Source organism: Stigmatopora argus, chromosome 21 (genome assembly GCF_051989625.1).
Source record: "Stigmatopora argus isolate UIUO_Sarg chromosome 21, RoL_Sarg_1.0, whole genome shotgun sequence".
In the NCBI taxonomy this organism is placed as follows: Eukaryota; Metazoa; Chordata; class Actinopteri; order Syngnathiformes; family Syngnathidae; genus Stigmatopora; species Stigmatopora argus.
Genome location: NC_135407.1, coordinates 12,019,074 through 12,044,424, shown reverse-complemented (window position 1 = coordinate 12,044,424; position 25,351 = coordinate 12,019,074). Strand labels below are relative to the sequence as shown.

The 25,351-nt window shown below is 40.7% G+C and overlaps 1 protein-coding gene across 2 annotated transcripts in view; it reads right to left on the bottom strand.

Moving 5' to 3' along the window:
* Window positions 1-17,349: 17,349 nt before the first annotated feature.
* nxph1 (neurexophilin 1) overlaps window positions 17,350-25,351 on the bottom strand; it is a 34,864-nt gene continuing 26,862 nt past the window's right edge. For both annotated transcript variants that reach the window (XM_077590454.1, XM_077590453.1), the window contains one exon: window positions 17,350-18,608. In XM_077590454.1, the coding sequence (XP_077446580.1) occupies window positions 17,853-18,608 (756 nt within the window). In that variant the 3' untranslated portion in view covers window positions 17,350-17,852. The remainder of the gene's footprint in view (window positions 18,609-25,351) is intronic.

The window sequence follows — 25,351 nt, the reverse complement described above, 5'->3', positions numbered from 1 at the left end:
CAACTTACAAACAAATTCAACTTATGAACAATCGCTCGGAACCAATTGCGTTTGTAAGTAGGGGAGCGTCTGTATATATATATATATATAATAATTTGGACAACGTCGGCGGGCCGGATTAAAAGGCCTAACGAGCCGTAAATGGCCCGCGGGCCGTAGTTTGCCCATGTCTGGTTTAGCTGTTTGTACATAGAATTGAGGTGGCAATACCTGTGCCTCTAAAGTTTTTTAGTAGCAGTCAATTTATATCGTATTCCGTTCGACTTTTGCCCATTCCATTTATTCTTAGACAACCTGTCTACTTAAAGCATTACTCAGAGGTTGATATCTCATAATTTGTAAGTGCTATTTTTGACCATAATTCCAGCACTTGTTTCATACCATGAAAGCCCCCTCCCCAGATTTTGGGCCTCCAGAATGGGATTCACATTCCCCAAATATTCCAGAACTCACGCGCCAACGCATTCTGTCAAAAACCAAAGCGACAAACACAAATAATCTGTTTCTTAGCCAGATTTTGGAGCTTGGACAATTGTCCATTTCCCACTTATCTAAGCTTGTCCTTGCCAATCGTTATCTCTGTAACATTTAGGTGCATTAACCCCATAATTGCAATGCTGTAAGTTTTAAGCTAAAGTTCTCTTAATTTGTATGTCCAATGTCATTTGGTTGTATCAATTGATCAATGCTTATCCAATCTGTAATATCCTAATAGTCATCAACATGACCCATGCGAAAGCATTTTTCACCCACTCAGGACAAACAGGGAATGTCTTTTGTCCACTTAAAAACACTCCCTGTTTCTTCAGTCCTAGGGAAACTATGCCTATCATAAACCAATTATTTTATCTAAACCAGCCAGGTACAATTTACCTAATAATTTGGACGAATGCCATGCATTTTCTCATGCCATTTCTGCATTGTTAATTTCATGTCTGATATCATTAACAACCAAATAACACTTAATACCTAAGATCTAATTCACAAATCACCCCATTCGATGTTTACTTAAGCTAAGAGCTATCTTCTGTAGCTCCCTGTTACCACAATAAAAACTTACAATCATTAAATTAGAGAAATCAACCTTTTACTAGGCATTTCCTAATTACAATTTTCAATGTTTAATAAAGGACCCACAAATTGTCACCAATTTGCCATAATATGGTAAATTTTCTCATCCCTTTTTCTTTAACCAGCAAATCTCTTATGTTAAAGTATTTTGAACAAACCAACCATTCAAAAACAGTATTAATATTATTTTATCGTCCAAAAGCTCGTTTTCTTTAATTCAGAGCCCTTCGAAATCCACAAATTGGTAAAAAATGGCTATCTTGCTCTATTCCCAATTCCAAAACTTTTACCAAAATCAATCTTTACCAAACAGATTTTTGTTATCACCTTGAAAGACATTTTTGTTTATATATCCAACCATATCACAATATTTTGCCAAGCCCCCATAATCAAAATATGCTGCAAGCATAACTATATGACTGCATATAATCAAGTTTCTGTTTCTAACACCGTCCAATCGGTGGCCCCGCGGGTCGTATGTTTCAAAACACTCCGCGTTCCAATCAAATCAGCAGCCGCAGCAAACTGAGCGCTTCTCCCCGCAGTCGGCGCATTATTTGGCAAGTCTAGCGTATGATAAAAACACAGGTTGGCATCCCTGCAAAACATTTAATTCAGTGGTCTCAAACTCGCGGCCCGCGGGCCAACTGCGGCCCCCGGGACAATAATTTGCGCCCCCCGTCTTAATATGAAAGATTAATGTTTGTGCGGCCCGCAAGATTGATAGAATGGCTCTTGTTGTGTTCGGAGCTGAATGAACCAATCACGGTGAGGTATACGGCTCTGGAGGGCGGGACATCGGCCGGGCTGTCCAGTGCTTCGCTCACTCACTCATTCATTCCTCCAATCAGCTGGGCGGAGGAGAAGCCGTGAAGCCGATCACTCCGCTCGGCGCGCACAGTCCTCCGCTGCTCTCAGCATAGAACTGAATGAGGCGCTTTGATCCGTGATCCAGCCTGTGTCTGTGTATGTAGCCATTTCCGTGAGTGAAACTGAAACTTAACAGTAAGTGCGTTAACATGACACATGAGAAATTCAGAGAACTGCCGTAATCCAATACGATCGGAGAGCGAAAGTGCACATGCGCCACAGACCCGCGCGGCTGTTAAAGGGTTAAAGTTTAAGTTCAACCCGAGACTCATTCCAAGTGGAAACACATATTACAGAGCCCCAGAGATGTCTCTTTCAAAGCCTGCCGTGAAGAGAAAGGTCGGTGATGAGCACAGACAGTTTCAAGAAAAGTGGGGAGTGCAATATTTATTTGTTGAGCACAGGGGCACCCCGACGTGTCTCATTTGCACTGAAAAAGTTGTGGTGCACAAGGAATACAACTTGAAACGTCATTATACTATGAGACATGCTGAGGAGTACGAAAAATACCAGGGAGATGAGAAAGCCAACCAGGTTGCCAGTCTTAAAACACGTCTTCTGAGGCAACAGGATTTCTTCAAGAAGGCTACCAAAGACAGTAATGCAGCAGTCGAAGCTAGCTACACCGTTTGTGAGTTCATTGCTAAAGCAGGAAAGCCATTCACAGAAGGTGAATTTATCAAAAAGTGCATATTACAGGCTGCACATTTTGTCTGTCCAGAAAAGAAAAGTCAGTTCAAACACATCAGCCTTTCTGCCAACACCGTGGCAGAGCGCATTTCTGACCTGTCAAGTGACATTTATGATCAACTGTGTGAGAAAGCACAATGTTTCAGTGTATATTCAGTGGCTCCTGATGAGACCACAGACATCGCAGACACTGCCCAGCTCGGAATATGTCCGTGGTGTTGATGACAATTTTGAAGTGATGGAGGAGTTGCTCACAGTAATTCCAATGCATGGCACACCACCGCTAAGGAAATATTTCACCAGCTGTGTGATGCCATTGAGAATGCCAGTTTGCCATGGAAGAGCTTTGTTGGAATAACAACCGATGGAGCCCCATCAATGACAGGGAGGAAGAATGGACTGGTAGAACTTGTTAAAAAAAACTGGAAGAGTAGGTTGTGGAGGAGGCCATAGCTCTGCACTGCATTATCCATCAGCAGGCCCTTTGCAGCAGATGCCTGAAGTTTAACAATGTGATGTCTGTCGTTTTGAAATGCATCAACCAAATCAGATCCAGGGGCTTAAAGCACAGAAGGTTCCATGCTTTTTTAGAGGAAATGGAGTCAGAATATGGGGATGTGCTCTACTTCACTGAGGTTTATTTCAATATTTTTTGTTAAAAAATAAAGATATTTGATAACGTTGGAATGTTTTATCAGCGCTTTTCTTGTGGAAATCCTGATGCGGCCTAGTCTCACCCAGACTACCTCTTGCGGCCCCCAGCTAAATTGTGTTTGAGACCCCTGATTTAATTGGTCGTTTTGTATTTCTTTTTGTCTTTTAACCAACATATTCCCGCTAGCGGACGGGATCAAAGCCAGGCTAAGCTGCAATAGGCCATCTCATCCCAGTAAATTGACAGGACATTTAGGTACTATTAACACAGATATTTTACACGTCTCTCCATTCGGATCTCTTATCCAAACCGGAATTGTTTCCGAAATGACAGTATCCTGACCACCTGCCGTTGTCACAAAGATCTTCCGCCTTGTACGCCTAGCACCTGGAATATCCATTTTAATTGCCATTTTACAATCTCCAGTATCACACAAAAATTCCAATTGAATTCCTTTCATGAAAAATGTGATCCCTGGTTTAATCAAATCAAATGCCAGTGTTTCCATTAAATTTAGCTCAACATCCTCATATTCAAAATCCTCATTCAAATCATTTTGAGCAGGCATGCCGGTTAGTCATGCCGATTAGGCCTTGTTTTAGAGACCCTCTTGTCCGGGTAATCACGCAATATATGCCCGAATTTTCCACAAATCCAGCACGCAGCATTTTTGAAAACTCGATTTCTGTTTAACCTCCTCATTTGTTTTCTCCCAATCTCTTGGCTAACATTCCTATGCTCTCGCCACCTATCTCGGTAAATATTTTCCCCGTCAGCCAAGGAGGCCCCGCAATTCTTTTTATTTTTACACAACGGACCCGTCTTATCACCCTTCAATCTGTGGAACAAGCCGTCTCGCTTTTATCTACATTCACATATTATATATAGATTACCCCTATGCGTAGTGCGTATTTTATCCTGCAGGTCTATTATTTTATGCATATTAAGTTGGCAAGCAAACCCATATTTGTTTATCCATAAGTTTAGGTGTTAAACCCTTGACGCGCTTTGATTTTCAACAAATTTCCAATCTCTACACGGCAGACGCTGTTTTGGATCGTCATCTCTAGCCGCCTTGTAATTTGAGCTCCCCATTTTGAAGGGAGTTGGTGTGCAATTAGCTAGTAACTTTCTTTTCCGCCTTTTGTTATCACTACACACAACACACAAGTATACTCTCCCGTCTGGTATACTTTCGGAGTTTAAGTACTTTTCCGGACCACAGTACAGGACAGCGACGCCCTATGTTTTATAGACCCATGCTCTGTCTCTTCACCTGTTAGGGACTAGTATTCACAGGGTTTTATTGTCGCCGTCCCCAGTACGCAAGTCTCATTTCTCAAAATGGACCTTCACATGCAATGCCCCTTCGCGCATTTGGCAACCGTCAACAATTGCAAACATTCATGTGGCTCACCAGAGATGTCATCAGATGTCTCTTTCAGTAGGATTAGTCTTCAATCGTCATGAATCCAGGTGCTCCGCCAAAAATCCTGCCCGTAAAGGGTTTTAGACGTCGTGGCCACGGTCTTTCCCAGGGATGTCTTCCAAGCGCCCGGACTCCTTCGGTATGTTGACTCCCAGGCTCGAAGGACCAAAAATGATAGGTTCACCAATAGGTATTCCCAAATTCACCTTTCAACAAAAGAGGCATCTGACTCATAGCTGGGTTTCTTGCAAGAGAGAATCGATCCTGACGCGTCTCTTTCCCAGATCATTCTGCCCACTCGATGTCTCTCTTGCTAATTTATTCAAAAGATTTACAACATTCATCTCAGTTCTCAAAACAATTGTAGGTCTGTCGAATCTTCCCTACGGAGTGCTGTGGACAACACTGTCAGAAGTCAAAACAATTTACAGTTCTCCAATCTTTGGTGTGAGCGACCGTGTGAGAGGTCAATGTTTCTCAAAACAATTGTTGAATGTCCTCCGGATCCCAAGGGAACTCGATGTTTCGGTGTGAACAATTGTTTTGAGAAGTCCATGTGCAAGGGGAGTGACCTTCCCGTTGTTTATCACGGTTGCAAGCAGATGTTCTAAAAATGACTTTTTTAATGTTAATAAGTTTCATTGCAAGCACATATATAATGATTATATTTCTAACATAAAGCAAAGCGTTCTTTATTTCAGGCAAATTTATAATAGAAACAACCCTAACAGTATGGGTTGGCTGAACAAATTGCAGCAGGTTGGGAGTCTATTTTTCTTTGGGTTACTCCAAATAAAATATGGATAGGATAAACGACATCCATTACAATGTCCAAAAACTTGGAAATTATACAGAGCAGGGATTTGTAGCAATGAAGGAATAGATGGGAGCCACCAGTCTCATGTCTTTCTAGGATCACAAAGCGCTTGTTAGGCTTCTGGCGGAGCAAGGAGGCGTGTGCAATGTTTGGAGATCAATGTTGCACCTTTATTCCCAACGCAGAGTCACCCGATGGGTCCCTAACCAGGGCCGATGAAGGCTTGCTGACCCTGAACCAGAATATGAAGAGGCGGACAATTCCACTACAGAATTGTAGTGGAAATATCCGCCTGGACAGACTGGTGGGATAAGACCTTCACTGTGGTGAACTAAATGGCTGTTTTGGCTACTACTTTGACATTTTGTGGGCGTTGTCTTATCCCCGCTTATGCATTTTGTTAAATTGACTTATAACCACGCAAATACGCCTAAAAATTCCAAATTGCAAGTATTGTATCCATTTTTTACACAGCCTACTGGTGAGGGCATTGATGTCCATGACTATGATGAATATGAAAGTGAATTGGACAAGATTCATATTGTTCTTCCTTTTTCAGACCTGATCTGGAAGTAAGGGGGATATGGGTAAAGAGCAGACCTGCACATTCCCTCCCGGATTTTATTTCATATTACAGTAATACCTCGACATACGAGCAATTTGAGATACGAGTAAATTTTTGAGCAAATATTTATCTTGAGTTACGAGTAAATCGACATATGAGCTCAGTCCCAGACAAATTAAGCTCGAGGTACCACTGTATTATACATTTGCTTGCAACAAAGTAAATGCTTTACACCTGATAGCCTTAGTTAGTCTGAATAAAGAGGAGCAAGAACAGACTGGACTCCTAAATTTTGCCTTTTGCTACTAAAGTTTACTCCTGGAAGTCTAAAGAAACAGGATCCATCCGGTAGACTGACGATGGGAAGAGGTGGAGCGAGCGCCCAACTCCAACATGTGGCGTGACGAGCCACCATCTCAGGACGACGGTAGACTCCAGGCGCCAGACGTGATTGCGAAGGACGGCGGATGTCCATCACTGTACTATGCTCAAGCTTTAAAAGACGCCAAGTTTTTCAATACAGTAGGTATTGCTTCTTGTCTGCAACCAGAGCGTGTTGTGCATTTTCCCACTCCATTACCATCACCTCTCGAGAGACTGTATAGGGTGAGACGCCTTGCTACTACCTAGCAGGACTATCCGGACGATCGTTTGACGGGCCAGCCATGCGCCTCCTCGCGGGTCGGACCGGACGATTCCCAGACCGGCCAGCCCACCGTGTCCTCAAGGGCCAGACCGGACAACCGACGGACCAGCCAGTCCGATGCCTCCTAAAGGGCCGCACCAGATGACCGCCGGTCAGCCCGCCGCTTCCCTCGCGGGCCGGACCGATGAGCCCCGGACCGGCCAGCCCGCCGCCTCCTCACGGCCTGGACAGGATGACCGCCGTATCGGTTGTAATATGCTTCAAAGCCCTACCACCTAGGTTTTTTCTTTATGGACATTCGGTTTTGGAACATCTGGGATTCGTCCCTGAGGGAGGGATTACTTTTAGGGTTAGTTAGGTTGTTGGTTGGTTTTTGGAATATATTTTTCCCTGTGTCCTCATCCTTCTCAATCTGAAGCAGTAAGTGATTACCGGTGATAACGATAATAATTGAGCCTTTAGGACTGTAAATTTGTCGCAGTCGATGCCTTGAAGTCTTAGTTGCACTTCAAAGGTGATTGTCTAATTTCTGCAAGTATATGTGTCCCTACTTCTGCCGCACTGCTGTAAATCACTGTCCACTCTTTAGATTCCTGGTGGGGAGCACAAACAAAGTTCTCTACAAAGCTTCACAAGTTTTGTACCCTTGTTTGTCACTGACTTTGAGTTTGTCACGTCTATCGTCGACGCCGAGTCAAACAAACATGAATTACGACCCAATCGCAGGGAAGCAGGCAAGGAGAGGGAAGTGGAGCTCAAACGAAAACTTTTATAACTTAGGCAGGATCTTTAAAAAATAACGACTTAGAAATCAAATCACAGAATCAAACTTGACGGGAGGACATGGGGAAACGAGGAACAGGAAGAATGGCATGGCAACTTGGCATCGTACAAAACGAAGCAGACGATCCGACACTGGCAAAACAATTTGTGGGGTTTAAATAGACAAAACAGGAACTAATTCTCAATGACGCACAGCTGCACGAGCGGAACGGGAAGTCAGGAGGGACAATCAAAAGTGGGAAAGCGAACATAAGAACAGGGAGAACACAATTAAATAACAATATCAACCCAGACTTAAGTTTTTTGTGAACTGTGAATGTTATGTATTGGGTTTAACGCTAACAGCAAACTCATTGATTTATTAAAGTTCATATGATTCATCATCAATTTAGGTTAGGTTAGAAATTTATTTCATCCCGTATTCGGGAAATTTATTGGTTGCAGTAGCAACACAGACACAAGACATACAAGACATTGTAGACCTAGGTAAGAAACTGGAGCCACACACAAGAAGTGCACAAGGTGGGGACCTTCTGCAGACTGAGACTGAGGTTACCACACAGTCCCTCAGTAGTCTGGAGGGTTTAAAGATGATCTCCCTTGCATAGATCCTCCTTAGTTGTCCTATCACCTAATCAGCAGCAGCGGAGAAGCCGGTGGGGGGCTTCAAAGCCCACAAGCAGCCCAGCAAGCACCGTTAGCTCCTCCACCTGACCGGGTAGAGATCTCACGCTCCGTTAACAATGATAGAATGTTCGGTCTGGAGCATTGCCTCTTCTCCTGGCACTTTCGTCCACTGCTTACAGCTGATCCTGCGTACATGACAGCGGAGGCACGGCTGAACGGCTCCAAAGACGTCTAGGACTAGCCCAAAGAAACCAAGCCACGCGACGGGTGGGGTCGAGTCGCAAAAGTCGCAGAACAACAAAGCAAAAAGCACAAAGTACAAAGCAAAGCAAAGTAAATCAAAAAGCAAAAGCAAATCATTAAGAAATACCAAAACGAAATTTAAAAAAAAGACAGAAAAGCAGCAAAACACAAAACGAACAAGAGCGGACGGAGCTACCGCTACCGGCTGCCACTTGACCGGTGCCATCTTGGTTGCAGTAGCACAGACGGATACAGACACAAGAAAAATATGTTGTAGAGTTGGATAAAACTGGAACCACACACAGGAAGTCTTCCACAAGATGGGGAACTTCTGCAGACTGTGACCGAGGTTGAAAATATGCAGAGTCACTCTTCCAAGAGCTGAAGAATCAACAGTAGCAGAGTATAACTCCTCGACTCCATTTCCGGCCTGGTAAGCGCCGACAGCTCTTCCATCTTATTGGGGAGGGATCTCACTTTCCCCATAATAATAGATGGAATGGTTGGTCTGAAGCGTTGCTTCTTCTCCCGGCACTTTTGTCCAGCTCTGGATTTCCAGCGGCATTGAGGTGTTGCTCCTTCTGCTGCGTATTGTTCACAGCTAATCCCATGTGTATGACAGCGTAGGCATGGCTGAATGGTTCCAAAAAAGAAGTAGCTGAAAGAAGCCAGGCTAACAGAACAAAGAAAGTTGTAAAAACATTAAAGTAAAAAGTATAAAGTACAAAGTAAAGTAAAAAGGAATGTATTAAGAAATATTAAAATGTAATAAATAAAAGATAGAACGGCTGTAAAACACATAAAACAAATAAGAGCGGACAGAGCTACCACCACCGGCTGCCGCCTGACGGCGCCATCTTGGGAAAAAAAGGGGTTGTGTAATTACGTTTTGCTCCGTTTTTCTTTTTCTTCAAGTGTCTAAGCAATAATACTTACTCAGACAATTCACGGATGAAAAAAATAGTATATTCCGGAGTCAAATGAAGAAAGCACAGACAGTGATTACAGTGTGGATTTATCCCTCAAAAAGAATGAAATAAAGTGCACAAGCAAATCTACTATTCAGAGCGAAAGCAAGCCTTCCAATAAGAACCAATTGGTGTCTATTCAACAGTTTAAGGCCAGTAAGAGTACAAACTCTGAAACAAAACAAGACTCGACACCAAGCAATCATGCTCTGGCTTTCTACTTATCTGAAAACCTTTTTTTCTGAGATTAGAATGCTTTTGCAACAATAGACCAAGTGCATTAAAAAGGGTGACTTTGTCGAAAAATTATTTATTTATAACTTGTATTGATGTATCAGATACAACATATTGTGCAGATACTTATTGATTTATCATGTATGTTTAATGTAAATATATTTATAATTTGAGCAGTTTATATTTGGCTGTTATTCTGTTCATTGTCGGTACCAGTTTTGTAACTCATTCGTAACTTGCCTTTCCATTTTAGAGAATGTTGATTCGGAGATGATTTCCCAAGATGGAGAAGGTGTCTCTACATAGCATATATAAGCACTTTATATTTTGCTTTTTTCTGTTGATTGTTAGTTTCATTTTTTAAATCATGTATAACTTTAGACTTTGAATTTTAGAAACTGTTGTTCCTGAGATTTCCCAAGATCAAGAAGGTATATTTGTTATTGCTTTTATTTAGTTAATGAATGTGAATAATTTTATTGATCAGATAGTTTTGTATGACACTGTACTTGAAAAGCACACCATGTAAGCAAGATAACATAAGGCATTGCGGAGGACTTGGCAACTTCCCTGCAAGAATGTAGTTCCACTGTTGACAAAAATAACCATACTAAGCGTGCAAAAAAGAGAAGTTAGTTCGTGCAAAAAATTGAAGCACCATCTCCATCTTTTAAGGTGAATTTGCATTAATTTAAGTACATTCTTTTTCATCATCTTTGAAATCTTATTTTCCTATGCATTTTGTTTCGAAATGCCCAGAAAGTCCTTTTTCAAGCTATTTTAGTTGTTGCTGCTAATTTGAATATTTAATTTTTTACATTTCAAATCTTCACTCTGATTGGCCATCAGGTCTAGTAGGTGTGTCAGTGCGCAACAGTTAATACAAAGAGGTGATGTGCACTTTTATGGATTTTAAATCTGTTTAACAAACAAAAGTGATGGCTATTAAATTACAAACCACATTGATAAGAAAATAACACCCAGTGACCTAATCTGGTTTATGCATGAAACAGTGGGGGAAAAGAAGTATCCTGCAGTCACCTGTAAAACAATAGCAATGCCAAAAAATACTACTATTAATTAACACAATCATTTAGAAATGCTATACATCATGATGCATAGAATTCAGTTGAAGCTGTAAACAACAGGCAATCAGAAAAAAGAAACCTCAACACAGAAAAGACAAAATTACATAAAGATTCCATGTTTATCTTGATTAAAAACAGAAAGTCCAGTGATTACCTCAGTATGAATGTTTGCATGTTTTTAATCCAGCTGCCATTGACCCTGAAAAATAATTTGGAGTAGACTCCCAGAAACATTGCAGCAGCACCACCACATAGCAGAGTTAGTCAGCAACAAACAGAGGTTCGAAATATAGAATGTTTTTGAGTGGTGTGTGTTCTCCATTAACAAAGTGATGGGAGTAAAGTATTGTCTTTGATTTGTCAACTGAAATAGCCTTATTGTCCAGGGTAGTATCTAAGGCACATGAAATTGTGTTTTGAGATTTGTTTTTAGATTATTAAACAGTAGTAGTACATGATGGTAAATACGTGCTGAAAATTAGGGAGGACTTGTAGAGTTTTTCCACAAACCTAAAGCTCTAACGTTATTTTAAAATGAAAATGGAGGTTTAGATTCATCTTTGATGTTTTTACCTACTACTTAGGTAAACAAGCTACAGTGAAAAGAAACTCGACTCTGGAAGAAGTTGCTGCAGTGGAAAGGCATTTGAAAAAAAATATCATGGGAAAAATACCAGGCAAGCAGACTGCCAGCATTGCATAATTGAAGAAAGAGCATCACTTCATACCAGCGTTTGGAAGGCAGTCAAATATTATGTTAAAAACCAAATTACTTCTTGGAAAAGAACGGAATAACTACATTTAAAAAAAATTAAGTTCTTTAAGAAATAAGTGCTTACTTTGTGCGGAGTAGGAATGGTCTTGTGACAGAGTGTGAGAGTGAGTGTGGGAGGGAGACAGAGGAAGGGACATTACCTCAGAAAAAATGGGTCAGAAACTAAAGTGTTGCATTTATGGATATGTATATTTTTTTAAATAGAAAATTAGGTCAAAACAAAAATTATCAAAAAAACCCCATCAAAATTTAGTACAAACTGGTCTTAGTGAGCAGCCTGGTGGGGTTGGATTGGAACTTTATTTCATCCCGTATTCTGGAAATTTCCTTGGTTGCAGTAGCAAGACAGTAGCAAGCACAGATCAAGCCATGCGCCTGGGTGGGGTCGAGTCCCAAAGGTCCCAAAACAACAAAGAAAAAAGCACAATGTAAAAGGCAAAGTATATGGGAAGCATTAAGAAATATTAAAATGCAATTAAAAAAGATAGAAAAGCAGCAAAAACACAAAACGAGCAAGAGCGGACGGAGCTACCGCTACCGGCTGCCACTTGAGCGGCACCATCTTGGTTGAAGTAGCAAAAACAGATACAGACATAAGAAAATGACATTGTAGTGTTGGATAAAACTGGAACCACACGCAAGAAGTCTTCCACAAGGTGGGGAACTTCTGCAGACTGAGACCGAAGTTGAAAATATGCAGAATCATTCTTCCATGCCTGTCCGCACAGTCCCTCAGTAGTCTGGAGCTGAAGAATCAACAGCAACAGAGTACACCTTCAGATACCCCGTTTCCGCCCTGGAAAGCGCCGACAGCTCTTCCCTCTTATCGGGGAGGGATCTCATTTTCTCCATATTAATAGATGGAATGATTGGTCTGAAGCATTGCTTCTTCTCCCGGCACTTTTGTCCAGCTCCGGATTTCCAGCGGCATCAAGGTGTTGCTCTTTCTGCTGCGTATTGTTCACAGCTGATCCCATGTGTATGACAGCGGAGGCATGGCTGAATGGTTCCAAAAAAGAACTAGCAGAAAGAAACCAAGCTAATAGAATAAAGAAAGTTGTAAAAACATTAAAGTAAAAAGTATAAAGTAAAGTAAAAAATAATGTATTAAGAACTATTAAAATGTAATTTAAAAAAGATAGAAAGGCTGTAAAACACCAAAAAACAAATGAGAATAAGAGCGGACAGTGCTACTGCCACCGGCTGCCCCCTGACGGCACCATCTTGAAAAAAAAGAATGGTTAGCACATCCATCTCACAGTTATGATATTCAGGTTTCCATCCCCGGTGGGTTCCGACCTTCCTGTGTGGAGTGTGCATGTTCTCCATGTCAGAGTTTGCTCCCACATCCCCAAAAATCTATGTAGCCTATTTAAATGCTATTTTAAATACTCTAAATTTTCCTTAGGTAAGAGTGTAAATGGTTGTTCGTCTTGTTGTGCCCTGTGATATGCTCGCAACCAATTCAGGGTGTCCCCCACCTAGTGCCCATAGTTGTCTAGGATAGGCTCCATTAACTCTGTGACCCTCGTGAGGATTACTGTAATGAAAAATGAATGGATAATCATCATTTATAATTATCCTATAATGAATTACATAGCGCTTTAGTGATGATAATGAAAATATTTTTTTGAATTTTCCCAAGCAAAAAGTAAACAGGGGCAATTTGTTCTGAAATTATGAAAAAGCTTGAAGAATTCAACACGCAAAACTCAGCAAAATGTCAGTCTGACAATAAAATTTACTATATATTTTATTTATCTTCAACCTTCCTTTTGAGAAAGACAAATGTTGTAGTACATACGTTTTCACAGAGTGGCCTTAAAAACACTCCCTAATTTGAAACAGATATAACATGTTACTTACAAATACTACATTGTTGTTTTTAATTAATTATCCTGGGGTACACAATTCATATTTTATATTTTATGTCTGTCAACTGAATTAAAATATTTGTGGTGGGAAGAATCTAAAACTGTTCCAGTTTTGCTTTTTCATGACAAGTACTATAACCATAGACCCCTGTTTCTTTGAAACAATGGGTTAATACTGTAATTAAAATGCTTCTTTCAAATATATATAAAAATATATAAATAGAAAAAACAAGCATGGCAATGATTATGTATTTTTATAGATTTATTTATTTTCACAAAGTAAATATATGACATTCTAGAAAAAAAAGACTGAAATGACTTCAAGATTTTTAACGCAATTTGGACAGCTAAACTTTAATTATGAACTTCCAACAATGCATTCGAAAACAGTTAAGTCCAGAGAAACCTGACATTATTTTCCAACACACCCACTCCATTTGTTTGGCAGGTGCTCTTGTTCTGAACGGAATTGATTTTAGTGTTGTTAATAATCTGTCCATTCTTTTGACTACTTATCCTTATGAGGGATCCTTCTTTGAAAAAACAAAAAAAAATTCCTTATCAGCCTGCAATATAATTTTCTTTGATAGAAGATCCAAGAACAAGCATCAACTGGATAGACTAGTAGACTAGGCAAGAAAGGAGTAACACATACAGTCATGGTTTTCACATCAGCAGGAGAAGAAACTATTTACAAAGAAAACAATTCGTAGAACATTGCCAATAACATTTTGAATGAAAGTCCCACTATTACCAATTTGATAGATTTTACTTCAGTGAGGCATAATCCAAGTCCCTTTGTTTGTAGAATTAACCAAAAAGCACAAAAGACAGTTGTAATCCTAATTTAATGTTACCCTAAGAGTTGTAGGTGAAGGGTTTCTCACATGCTGCACCTTCATCCGTTTAGTTTTCATTGCCGTAGGGCCCAATGTTTTAGTGTTTTTTCAAAGAAATTCAAATTTACCGATATAATGCTCCCCTTTTTTCCATGGGACAAAGCGGTGAGCTGAGTGGTATAAGCAGATAGAAGTGGACCAGCCTTTTGTTTTGATCAAAACATTTTACTGAATACTGCTTTGGCCAAAGCCGCCTGGTGAGCTAGTGGCTCACTCGCCTGACTTCGGTATGGGCAGACGCGGCCTCTATTACCGCTGAAGGCCGTATGATTGTGAGTGAAAATGGTCGTCTGTCTCTGTGTGCCCTAAAGGCTGATTGGCGACCAATCTAGGATGTAGATTGCCTTTCGCCCGAAGTCGGCTGGGACAGTCTCCAGAAACCCCCGCCAACCTTATGCGCAGTATGGAAGATGATTGAATGCTTTGGCCAAGTGACAAATGGGTTATCAATTACATTTGAATCGAAACAGCAAGGCTTTTGCCCAGGATATTTGACCTGGCTTCCCCAAATTCCGGACCAGTAAAAAATCCCGGTTCTAATATTTTCAGATTATAAATTATTAGTTTTTCAATCGCTGTACTTGCTTGTAAAAAAACAGAAGCATAAATGTAACACATACACCATTCAGTGGAATGCGTGAGCCCAGGATGCTTCTGTGTCAGATGCTCTCTTTTTCTCTCACTTCCTTGAGTCATCAGATCGTGATTTTGCCTCTTGTTTGAAATTGCATGGTAAAATCTCTTGGGAATGATGTTCTTCGGGACTTATTTTCTTCTATGACTTACTGTTAATTTCAGTGGTGGACCGTCAGGGCCTGCAAGGCCTTCTCTGCTGACCTAAAAAAATATCTGAATCACAGACTGATGTTACTTATATTTTGTCCATGAATACTTAATTTCAAATTGTCTGTCAGCTTCCTTTCATTGCATTTCCCCTGGTTGCGCTGCTTCCAGGTGTGTTTTCATATTTAAGCATCTAACCAATCACATTTCAGCCATTATTTGTTGCCAGGGTCAGAAATCTGCCTTGAGGCCTTCACAATCAGTTCTGCAGGCTCTGCTGCATAAAACAAGCATTGATAAAACTGTTGCTTTAACTAATCAGATTTCGAGTTGGCGACACAAAGGCCTTCTCACAGGCATAGGGATACGTCATCGCTTTCACCAACTATAATTGGCTAGTGATTGAGTGGACAAGCCAGAGCTACCAAGCTGTATTTGGAGCGAGCTTGTGCAGCTGCACAAGCAAATATATTGTTGTGTTGATTTAATAGCGGTTTTGTCAACCCGCAATGGCTGAAGGAGGAGAAGAAATGGATTTGTTTGCAGATTTACTGTCAAAGCCATTTTCAAGACGGACTTTTCAAGAAAAAAGCTAGACATCATTAAGAAAGGTCGGACAACTCCGAAGCAAGCAAGCCTGTCACAACTGGGAACGAACATTTTCAGCACTAAATCGAATAAAAACTCATGCCAGAAATACGACAGGACAGGCTCGACTTTCAGCATTAGCTTCGATGGCGATAGAAAAGAAGGAGGAAAGAAAGGAGGATGGATTTTGTGTACAGATAAAAAAGATTTTTGGTGAGTAAAATATGGCTATATTCCTAAATTATATTTCAATTGTATGAGGTTATTATTGATGCTTTTTTATGTGTCGGAGCTGTAGCTGCAGTAAAGGTTTTATAGCCATAAAATAGTTTTTGAGGGTTGGATTGATTCAGATACAGAATTGAAGTCGTCAGATTGAAATTCACGGCCCGCCACTGGTTAATTTTGTATTCCAACTCATTGCATGATAAAGATGAGTCTCGAGGACTGTTTTCCATTGAGTCATATGCCCTCTGCCGGGTCCCAGCTTCATCTCATCTCATCAAATTTTCTGAACCGCTTTATCTTCACTAGGGTTGTGGGCGGTGGTGGAGCCTATCCCAGCTGACTTCAGGCCAGAGGCGGGGGATACCCTGAACCCTAGGGGCAATTTTAGAGAGTCCAATCAGCCTACCATGCATGTCTCTGGAATGTGGGAAGAAACTGGACTACCTGAAGAAAACCCACACAGGAGAATATGCAAACTCCACACAGGTGGACCGACCTGGATTTGAACGCAGGTCTCCCACTGTGAGGCCGACGCGCTAACCACTCATCCGCCGGCCTGCCCGGGTCCCAACTTCTCATTGCAAATGTTACATAATAATTGTATTTGCACAATTTTAATGCTTAGGGATCCGTGAGTCTTGCTAATTGATTTTTGAATACTCCTTGAGAAGATTATATCATTTAATTAGTGTGTAAATAAATCATGATAGTGGGACTTTAAATGCATTCAATTTCTTTAATTTATTGTATGTATATTATGTAGCAATGAATTTGCCCCATATCCCCAAAACTATCAACTGAGTAGATTGCATTTGGGGAATCAGGTCAGTCAGCTCTAGGAATCTGTCTGGACTGGTACAAGTAGTAGCGTTCTATTTAGGCGAGCAAGTGCTCACAACAATTTCAAAAGTGAATATCCCCTCACTTCACTTCTCTACCCTCCCTACCCTTTTAAGGTATGCACTATGCTTTGAACACACAATATGCTATTCACAGCTGCTACATTTGTTGCATGGCTTATCCATGATGGAATTTAACACATGTAACCTTGGTAAATGTTATCAGTTTGAATTATGAATGGACAGTTAATAGAAAATTCTGCTCAATCTACTTTTAGGTTAATAAAATCCCTCCTTTTCCAAATAAGAGATGTGTGGCAAGAATTTGTGCAGCTTGATTTTTAAAAATGCTGTTGAAGACTAAGGAACAGAAAATCGAATTATCATTTAAGCTTTCTTTCTTGGTGAAAGAAGAGCAGCAACTGTATTATTTAATTAAAACATTTTGTGCCATTGTCTTAGGTCACTCTTGAAAAAGTGTTTTAAACTTGTATGTTTTTACTTAAATAAAAGGATATTGGTTATTGTGTGGGTCTAGAAAAATCTATGTCAAAATGCTATGAAATGACGATCAAATGTGGCTTGGTTGCTTTGAAAATGGTTGTCAGTGAATAAGTTAAACTGCAACTTTAATTTCTAACCATACACAGATGACCCAATAGAATAAAATACTTAAATGACATTTTTTCAGGCAATGTATTTAGTATTTAGCTTCAGTGTAATAATATGATTTTGGATGTGATAATAAACAATTTGCAGGAATGACAACATAATGACATAGTAATCTTATCTGACAACATTGTAAAAACATTTATATATTGGATCTCAATAGATTGTTCACAAAATACCTCTTATTGTGTCGTGTTGGTGTCAAATAAGTCAGTAGGAAAATCAATAAATTAATCCAACAACACATCAAGTAACCTTTGAAATATGTAAATCAATGAAACAGGTGTTCCTGAGGCATGGGGAATGACATATAATCGGCTCATTAATGTTACATTTTTGTGTTTCACAGATTTAGCAGTCAAGGTAAAGTTCAACTCTTTAAATTTCTTGAAACTTTAGAAGAGCAACTCAATAAATTGAAGATGGTTTGAAACACTTTTCTCTGTAGTAGTTTGAAGTTCTTGTCTGTCTTTAACTTGTCAAAAATATTGCATTTGTTTTTATTCAAATATCAGCCAGATGGAAAATAGGGAGTGTCACTATGGTAATTGTAGTCTGGACAAACTTTTTGCACCAACTTGTAGTCAGTGCTATAGAAGGAAATGAAGATGCAGATCACTTTAAAAGGTTTTGAGCAAAGCCAGGAAACATGACTCTGGGTTTGTTCCTGGTAACATATCTTGGATGGGTCAAAATTGCAAAGTGTGTTCTTGGCACCCTTCTCCACCTTCTCATACTCAATGCGGCAATTGAAGGACTTCGAGTCTTTGGCATCAATGACCGATTCTTGTGCCATGACATCGAACTCCACTATTTTAGTTGGAGGGACCAAACTAACAGATACATTGCCCTGGCCTGTAGAGTTGTGGCGAAAATAGACACTAAATGTGCCATTGCCATGATCAACAATCTTACCAGTGATCAACAGGTTGAGTTTGACTGTCTTTATATTAGAGTGGAAGTCCCCCCAGCCAAACATCTTTTTAAACTTTCCAGTTTTAACCATGGGCCGCCTTTTGGGCCGAGGGTGTGATCCATGTATATCTGTAGAGTTTCTCAACCATTCCCACAGATCTTGCTCTGAATAGGGCTGTGGGGTATCGTAATGAAGGTCCAGTGCTGTGTTGTTCTCCTTAACTTGCAGAGTCTCTAACAACAGCCTACTTATGGACAAGTCCTTACTGTTTTCTGTCCTTGTAAGTTTGAGTTGAGATTTGTGGCTCCCAGATTTGACAATCTCTGAATTTGTGGCATGGAGACTTGTAATCTGTTTAAAAAAAGACAAGAGGCAAAAAATGAAAATTGTTGTACATACTATATACACTATTGTATGTATATATATATATATATATATATATATATATATATATGTATATATATATATATATATATATATATATATATATATATATATATATATATATATATATATATGTATATATATATATATGTATATATATATATATATATCAGTGGCGGGCCGTCAGGGCCTTCAAGGCCTTCTCTGCTGGCCTAAGAAATATCTGAATCATATTATATTTTGTCCATCAATACTTATTATTCCAAATGGTCTGTTAGCTTCCTTTCATTGCTTTTCCCCCTGGTTGCACTGCTTCCAGATGTGTGTTTTCATATTGAAACATTTAACCAATCACATTTCAGCCATTATTTGTGGCCAGATCAGATCTGCCTCAAAGCCTTCACAATCAGTTCTTGCGGGCTCTGCTGCATTAAACTAGACTGTTGCTTTTAACCAATCAGATTTCGAGTTGGCAACCCCACAATGATTTTTCATAGGCGTTAGCATTTTGCTGGCTGGGACATGTCATTTCACAAACTATGATTGGCTAGTAGGTGGGCCAAAGCAGTACCCGAGGCAGCCGAGATCGCAAACTCCACCCACAATGGCCGACAGAAGCAAAAACAAATGGATTCTGTTTGCTTACAAAGCTATTTTCCAGACGGACTTTTCCAGAAAAAAATAGACATCATTAAGAAAGGGCGGTCAACTCCGAAGCTAGCAAACCGGTTACAGCCGGGAAAATGGTGTGTGCGGCACTTTCAGCGCGCTAACTTAGCTCCACAAGCAAATAGTATATTGTTGTGTTGATTTAAAGCTATTTTCAAAACGGACTATGCCGGAAATATGACAGGACAGGCTCGACTTTCATCATTAGCTTCAATGGCGATAGGAAAGAAGGAAGAAAGAAAGGAGGATGGATATTGTGTAAAAAGAATTTTTGGTGAGTAAAATATGGCTATATCCCTAAATAATATTTCAATTGTGGGCCAAGTTCTGCTCCAGTTTTTGTATTTAAGCTCCAGTGTTTGCATTTAATCACAAAATGCTGCTAGGAAGTGGATTTTACCCCAGTTTAATTTTTGGCGTTTCACCATTGACATCCATCGCTGTCTTTTCCCGGGAAAAATCACCCCCCTGGCCTGGTTGTAAAGTCTCAAAAGCTCCAGTATTTGTATTTAATCATGAAATGCTGCTAGGAAGTGGATTTTACCCTATTTTTGTGCATTAATTTATTGATTATTTTTTATGTGTCGCAGCTGTAGCTGCAGTAGAGGTTTTATAGCCATAAAATAGTTTTTGGGGGTTGGATTGATACGTTGAAGGCGCTACCAGAAAATGCACTGCCCGCCACTGATATATATATATATATATATATATATATATATATATATATATATATATATATATATATATGTATATATACACATATATATATATATATATATATATATATATATATACACATATATACACACATATATATATACACTTAAATTTGGTTTCCAATTCCCTTCAGACAATTTATGACAAAATTAAGGGTAAGAAATATTGTGGAAGCAACTATCCATTGCATATTTCAAGATACAAAGATAGAGAGGTAATTTTTGAAAATTCCTACCATTTCCAGAACATCCTATTCCTGAAGTATGTTTTGTTCTACACAGTTCAAATTGGAAAGTTGTTACCGGTTTTTCAGAATCATATGCCAATACCAATGTTTTGTGTTGTTTATCACATATGGTTGGATTTGGATTGTATTCAAATACATCAAGGATTTGTATGTCATGTAGTGCTCTTTTGCATCTTTTGGTCAATCGGTTGGCTGCATGGACGTATGTAATTTTCAAGAGCATCCTTGGCTCTAGGGGTTGTGTTAATTTTAGCACCCATTGCTTGTACATTTTCATTGGGAGGGTGAAATATGATGTGACTGCCACACACCACTATAAATCTGCAAAACACAGAGTTAACACAAAAAAGCAGGAAAGAAAAAATGCAAGTGACAGAAAAAGCATGATACCACAAGAAACAACATTCTTTTGGTCAACATTAATCACAGGCTTCTCATTCGATCACTCGCCAATGATCAGTACAGTGTCCACTGGAAGGACGCCAGGTCAGGAAAGTCGTCCCTCGTTATCTTGGGGTCATGGCTTGGTACGCCACATGCAGGAGTTGGGTGCTTGCTCAACCTCTTCTCCATCGCCAGCCTCATGAACGGAAGTTGTTGCCCCTCGCGGTAGCCTGCTGCTCTCATGATGTCCCTCAGTGTATGGTTCGTCCCGCAGGAAGTCTCCTCTGGTTGACTCGACCTGCCAAGCTTGTCTCCGGATGGCTCGTCCCGCCGGAAGACTCTTCCCGGAGGGCTCCGAGCATTCTTTCACCTGCCTATTCCGCCTGACTACCAGTGTCTATCGCTAATTGTGTGCTAGTGTGTACATAATAGGTGTGAATGTGAATATTATGGTCTTCAACCGAGTATACTGGGTAAAATGTGACTAATGAACTGTCCTGAGAAGTGTAAACCGTAAGATTACGCTAAAAGGCATCAAACTCTGATAATGGTTGAGTACTGTCATTGCTTAAGTTGTATATGTCTGATAGATGTCTCGATATTTAGCTTATATGAAGCGGTTGGTTACTATGTGTGCAGGAATATCTGCTTGCTGATCCCTCTCAGCAATCTTAGTGGTAAATAGTCACAGGTGCAGATCGTTTAGGTGTCAGTCTCGTCATACCTCCTCTGCCGCATAGACTATAAGTCACTGTCCCCATCCTCCAAGTCATCTGAATTTGGAAACAGATCAGGCTGTTCGTATATTAGTTGCGCCATCTGTACCTCTGCCACCTTGGTAACCGCAACTGTAGTCATCTGCTTTGCAACAGTTTTCTTTAGAAGTTTCTTCAGAATGGGTATCACACTACAAAGCAAAATTCTGCTGATTATAATATACATAATTGATCCCCTCTGTATTTTGATTTGGAGTAATCCAAAGGAGTATGGACTCAAACCCTGACTTCATTTCACTTCTAGCTTTGAACCCCCTTGGTTGTCCAATTGAATCAAAATATACCTGAGAGCCAGGAACATATGACCTACTAAACCTATTCTCTCTTGTGGTGTTGAGAAGTCCACCTACTCCCTTATACATTACTTTATCAGACATTTTCATCCTTAACAGGGTGCACAGCCCAATCCAGCGCGGCAGATGAGCATTCCGTAATGTATCATTGTCGCACATCCGGTAGCTATAGGCTATGGCTGTTTTCTGTACGCCCATGAATCGAAGATGCGGTATTGTCATTGTTATGTTATAGCACGACTGATATATTGGACCTGGATTCTCATACCATACCGACAGTGTGACAAAGGTAGGGGTCATCTCTGCATGTGGGAACCAAGATAAAACACAAATTACATTACATTTCACTATTATATTGCCCACTTGTACTCTTTGCTGCCCCTCACTCTGAAATCCACCACTTGCAAAACATTCATATTCTCCATTTCTATCAACTTCATGTTTTGGGGGAGGGCCCTCTGAGGCCGTGGTGAGCCCATATTTGGTACATACCTTTGTGTTAGCACTTGAGGGTAGCGGATTCATCAACTGTTTTCTTTGAGCCGTAAATCATTCTGCATTGAATAGTGCACAATGGCTATGAGAAATGTCTATTCCCTTGCTTTTCCTGTGTCCACCCTCCTTTTCTGCACTATTTCCTCTGTTCTTCTGCATGTTTTTAAAGCAGTTTCATTGGGGCTGCCGAACATGCTATACATTGCTCATTTCTTTAATGCTATACCAAATCCATTCATACCATCCATTTTTCCTTGCTCGTTCGCAACCAATTTCTTCCTCTGGTTCAAAAGTTCTTGGCCTAACTTTACTAAAAGAAGAAATAACAACATGGTCTGAGACATTTCCAGTGTCATCTAAACAATAGTCATCATAAACTGCAGTCGGATCAGTCGTTGGTGCTGTTACCATCGCTGAAGTCACTACCGAAGTCATTGTCACATTAGACAAATATATTTTGTTAGGCACGACGTTTGCCCTTACAGTCATAGCCACACTATAAGCGCCTGATTGAGGTTTCTGAGTGGCATCAGCTGTGAATCGCATAGCATTATCAGCCGGAAGTAGCTCAAGTATACGCCTCATTGGCCGCGTTGATAATTGTGGCCCTGTTTGATCAACAAGATCACTTAAAAGCGATATCTTTCCTTCCGTTCGATTCCCTTTTGACCTGTCCACTATTGGGCGGAAGTCATAATTCATTAACTTCCAATGAGGCTTGACTTTTACACCCACTTCCCACTGGCCGTGTTTCTCCAGTATCAGTATCCTACATTGTTCTGATCCCCAGTTCGAGGGTTTCTGGTATGGTGTAGTCCAGGGGTGGCCAACTCCGGTCCTCGAGAGCCACAATCCGGTCTGTTTTCCATATCTCCCTCCACCAACACACCTGAATCAAATAATCAACTCATCAGCAAGCTTCTGGACAGCTTGCTGATGAGTTGATTATTTGATTCAGGTGTGTTGGTGGAGGGAGATATGGAAAACAGACCGGATTGTGGCTCTCGAGGACTGGAGTTGGCCACCCCTGGTGTAGTCTCTTCCGCATAAGCGCCTGGTTTCTATTAACACTGCAATCAAACGAATGTCTTCCAAACTTCCCACTTGACTTGCCTTAACTTTAAATGTCCACAGTTCCGCACCCTTCTCCACACCTCTAAATGCCAGTCTTGGTGCTCGTTTTGTGGTTGTAGGCTGCGCTTTTACCTCATGTTCAACCTTACTGGTCGATCTCTTTACTGTCCCCATGGGCTGGGTCACTGGTGTCGAAATCACCAGCACCCGCAACACGCAGATCACCATCACCAAGAATTTAATCCTTGACATCTGGATCCTCATTTGGGCTGTCCGCGCTGCTCTGCTCCTTGATTTTCGATCCAGGTGAACGCACCTTAGTACAATGGTTGAGGTGGTACCACGTCATGCTTCCTTCCACCTGAACAACCGTAGGTGTTGCTCGGACCACCTTGAAGGGACCTTATCGTCTTGTCTCGTGCCATTTTTGACTGTATACCTGGATGTTTACTTGATCACCTGGCACCACCGAGCCACCAGTCACTTCCCTGGATTCAGGAACCCTGCTTTTCTCCTGTACATAGATAGCTCTATGTATATCAGTTAGCTGTGTTAAATAGTCCTTTAGTTCATTTTGCAGCTGCTCCAAAGGGGGCCCCTTATAGGGTCCTCTCAACTGCGGTGCCGTAAGCATTTCATGCAGTGTTAGATGGATAATCCTGTTAGTTTGCATGCGATAGCTCATTAGTGTGAATGATAGCGCATCCACGCAGTTCAGCTTTGTATTAGTACATATTTTGCTGAGTTTTGCGTTGTGTCCCATTAACTCTTTCCACCATACCTTGCAATTACGGGTGATACACTCAACCTAACCCTTTGTTTTATTCGCAATTGGTGCACAATTCTTTTGCCAACTTTATGGACGAATGCCGGACCATTGTCAGAACTTATTTGAGATGTATACCAAATCGCGGAATTTCTTGTCTTAACAAGAATTTGACAACGGTTTCCGCGCTTTGGTCCTTTGACGCTGTTGCCTCGACCCAACGACTAAATCGGTCGATCACTACCAGTTTTTACCTTTTTCTTTCCATGGATTTGATCGTGTCTACGAAATCTAAAACAAGATGTTTGAACGGACCTTCTGGAACTGGTATATGTCCTATTGGTGTTGTGATTCCCTTTCGAACATTGTTTTGTGCACAGACTTCACATTGTCCTAAAACTTCATCCACCATTGCCTTTAAGTATGGTGACCAATATCCTTGTCACTTAATTTTTCTCACAACTTCCCCCCGTGTGCAATGGTGTAAATTGTGCAGATCTGAAATTAGTATTGTTAGCAATGAGACTGGTGCTACAAGACACTCTTCATGCGATCTCCACAAACTTTCTCGTCCTTTGACGCACCTCTCTGCTGCCACAAACTAGGTTACCTTAGCCCAGCCTTTTGCTGCATTAACACAATATCATCTGGTGTCCCAACTGGTTCTATTGATACCAATCTCTATTTGGAGCCAAAACAGTGACCTGACTTTTTGCGCCAGTTTCGCTGCTTCGTCAGCTGCATTATTTCCTCGCACGATGTCCTTGTTACCTTTCTGATGTGCTTGACACTTGATAATGGCAAGTCTGTTTGGTTACATCATGGCTGAGATCAAATCGACTATCTGTCGAATGAATCCACGCTGCTTCCACATCGCTCCAAACAATTGACACACGCCATGCGCATATGCCTAATCTGTATCGTGACCGGACGATTCGCCGAAAGACGTTTCGCCGACAGGCGTTTGACCGACGGACAGTTCGCCGAATGGACGTTTCGCCGAAACGCTCGCCCCGCCCCCGGATCGTGTGTGTACATGGTTTTCAACCTCGGCCCACGGGCCATATATGGCCCATTACAGATAACATTAATTTAGGAATAACATGTGCATGGACTGCCCCCCGCTGGAGATATTTCTAAATACAAGTACACACTACAATGTGCTGCCGTTTTTTACATTTATTATTTTACCTTTGCGTTTAAAGTAGTAGCCATTTGGACACGCAATGTAATTTATCAAAGCTGGGGATTGATGTCTGACACTGAGAAAAAACAACACTATGTGAAAT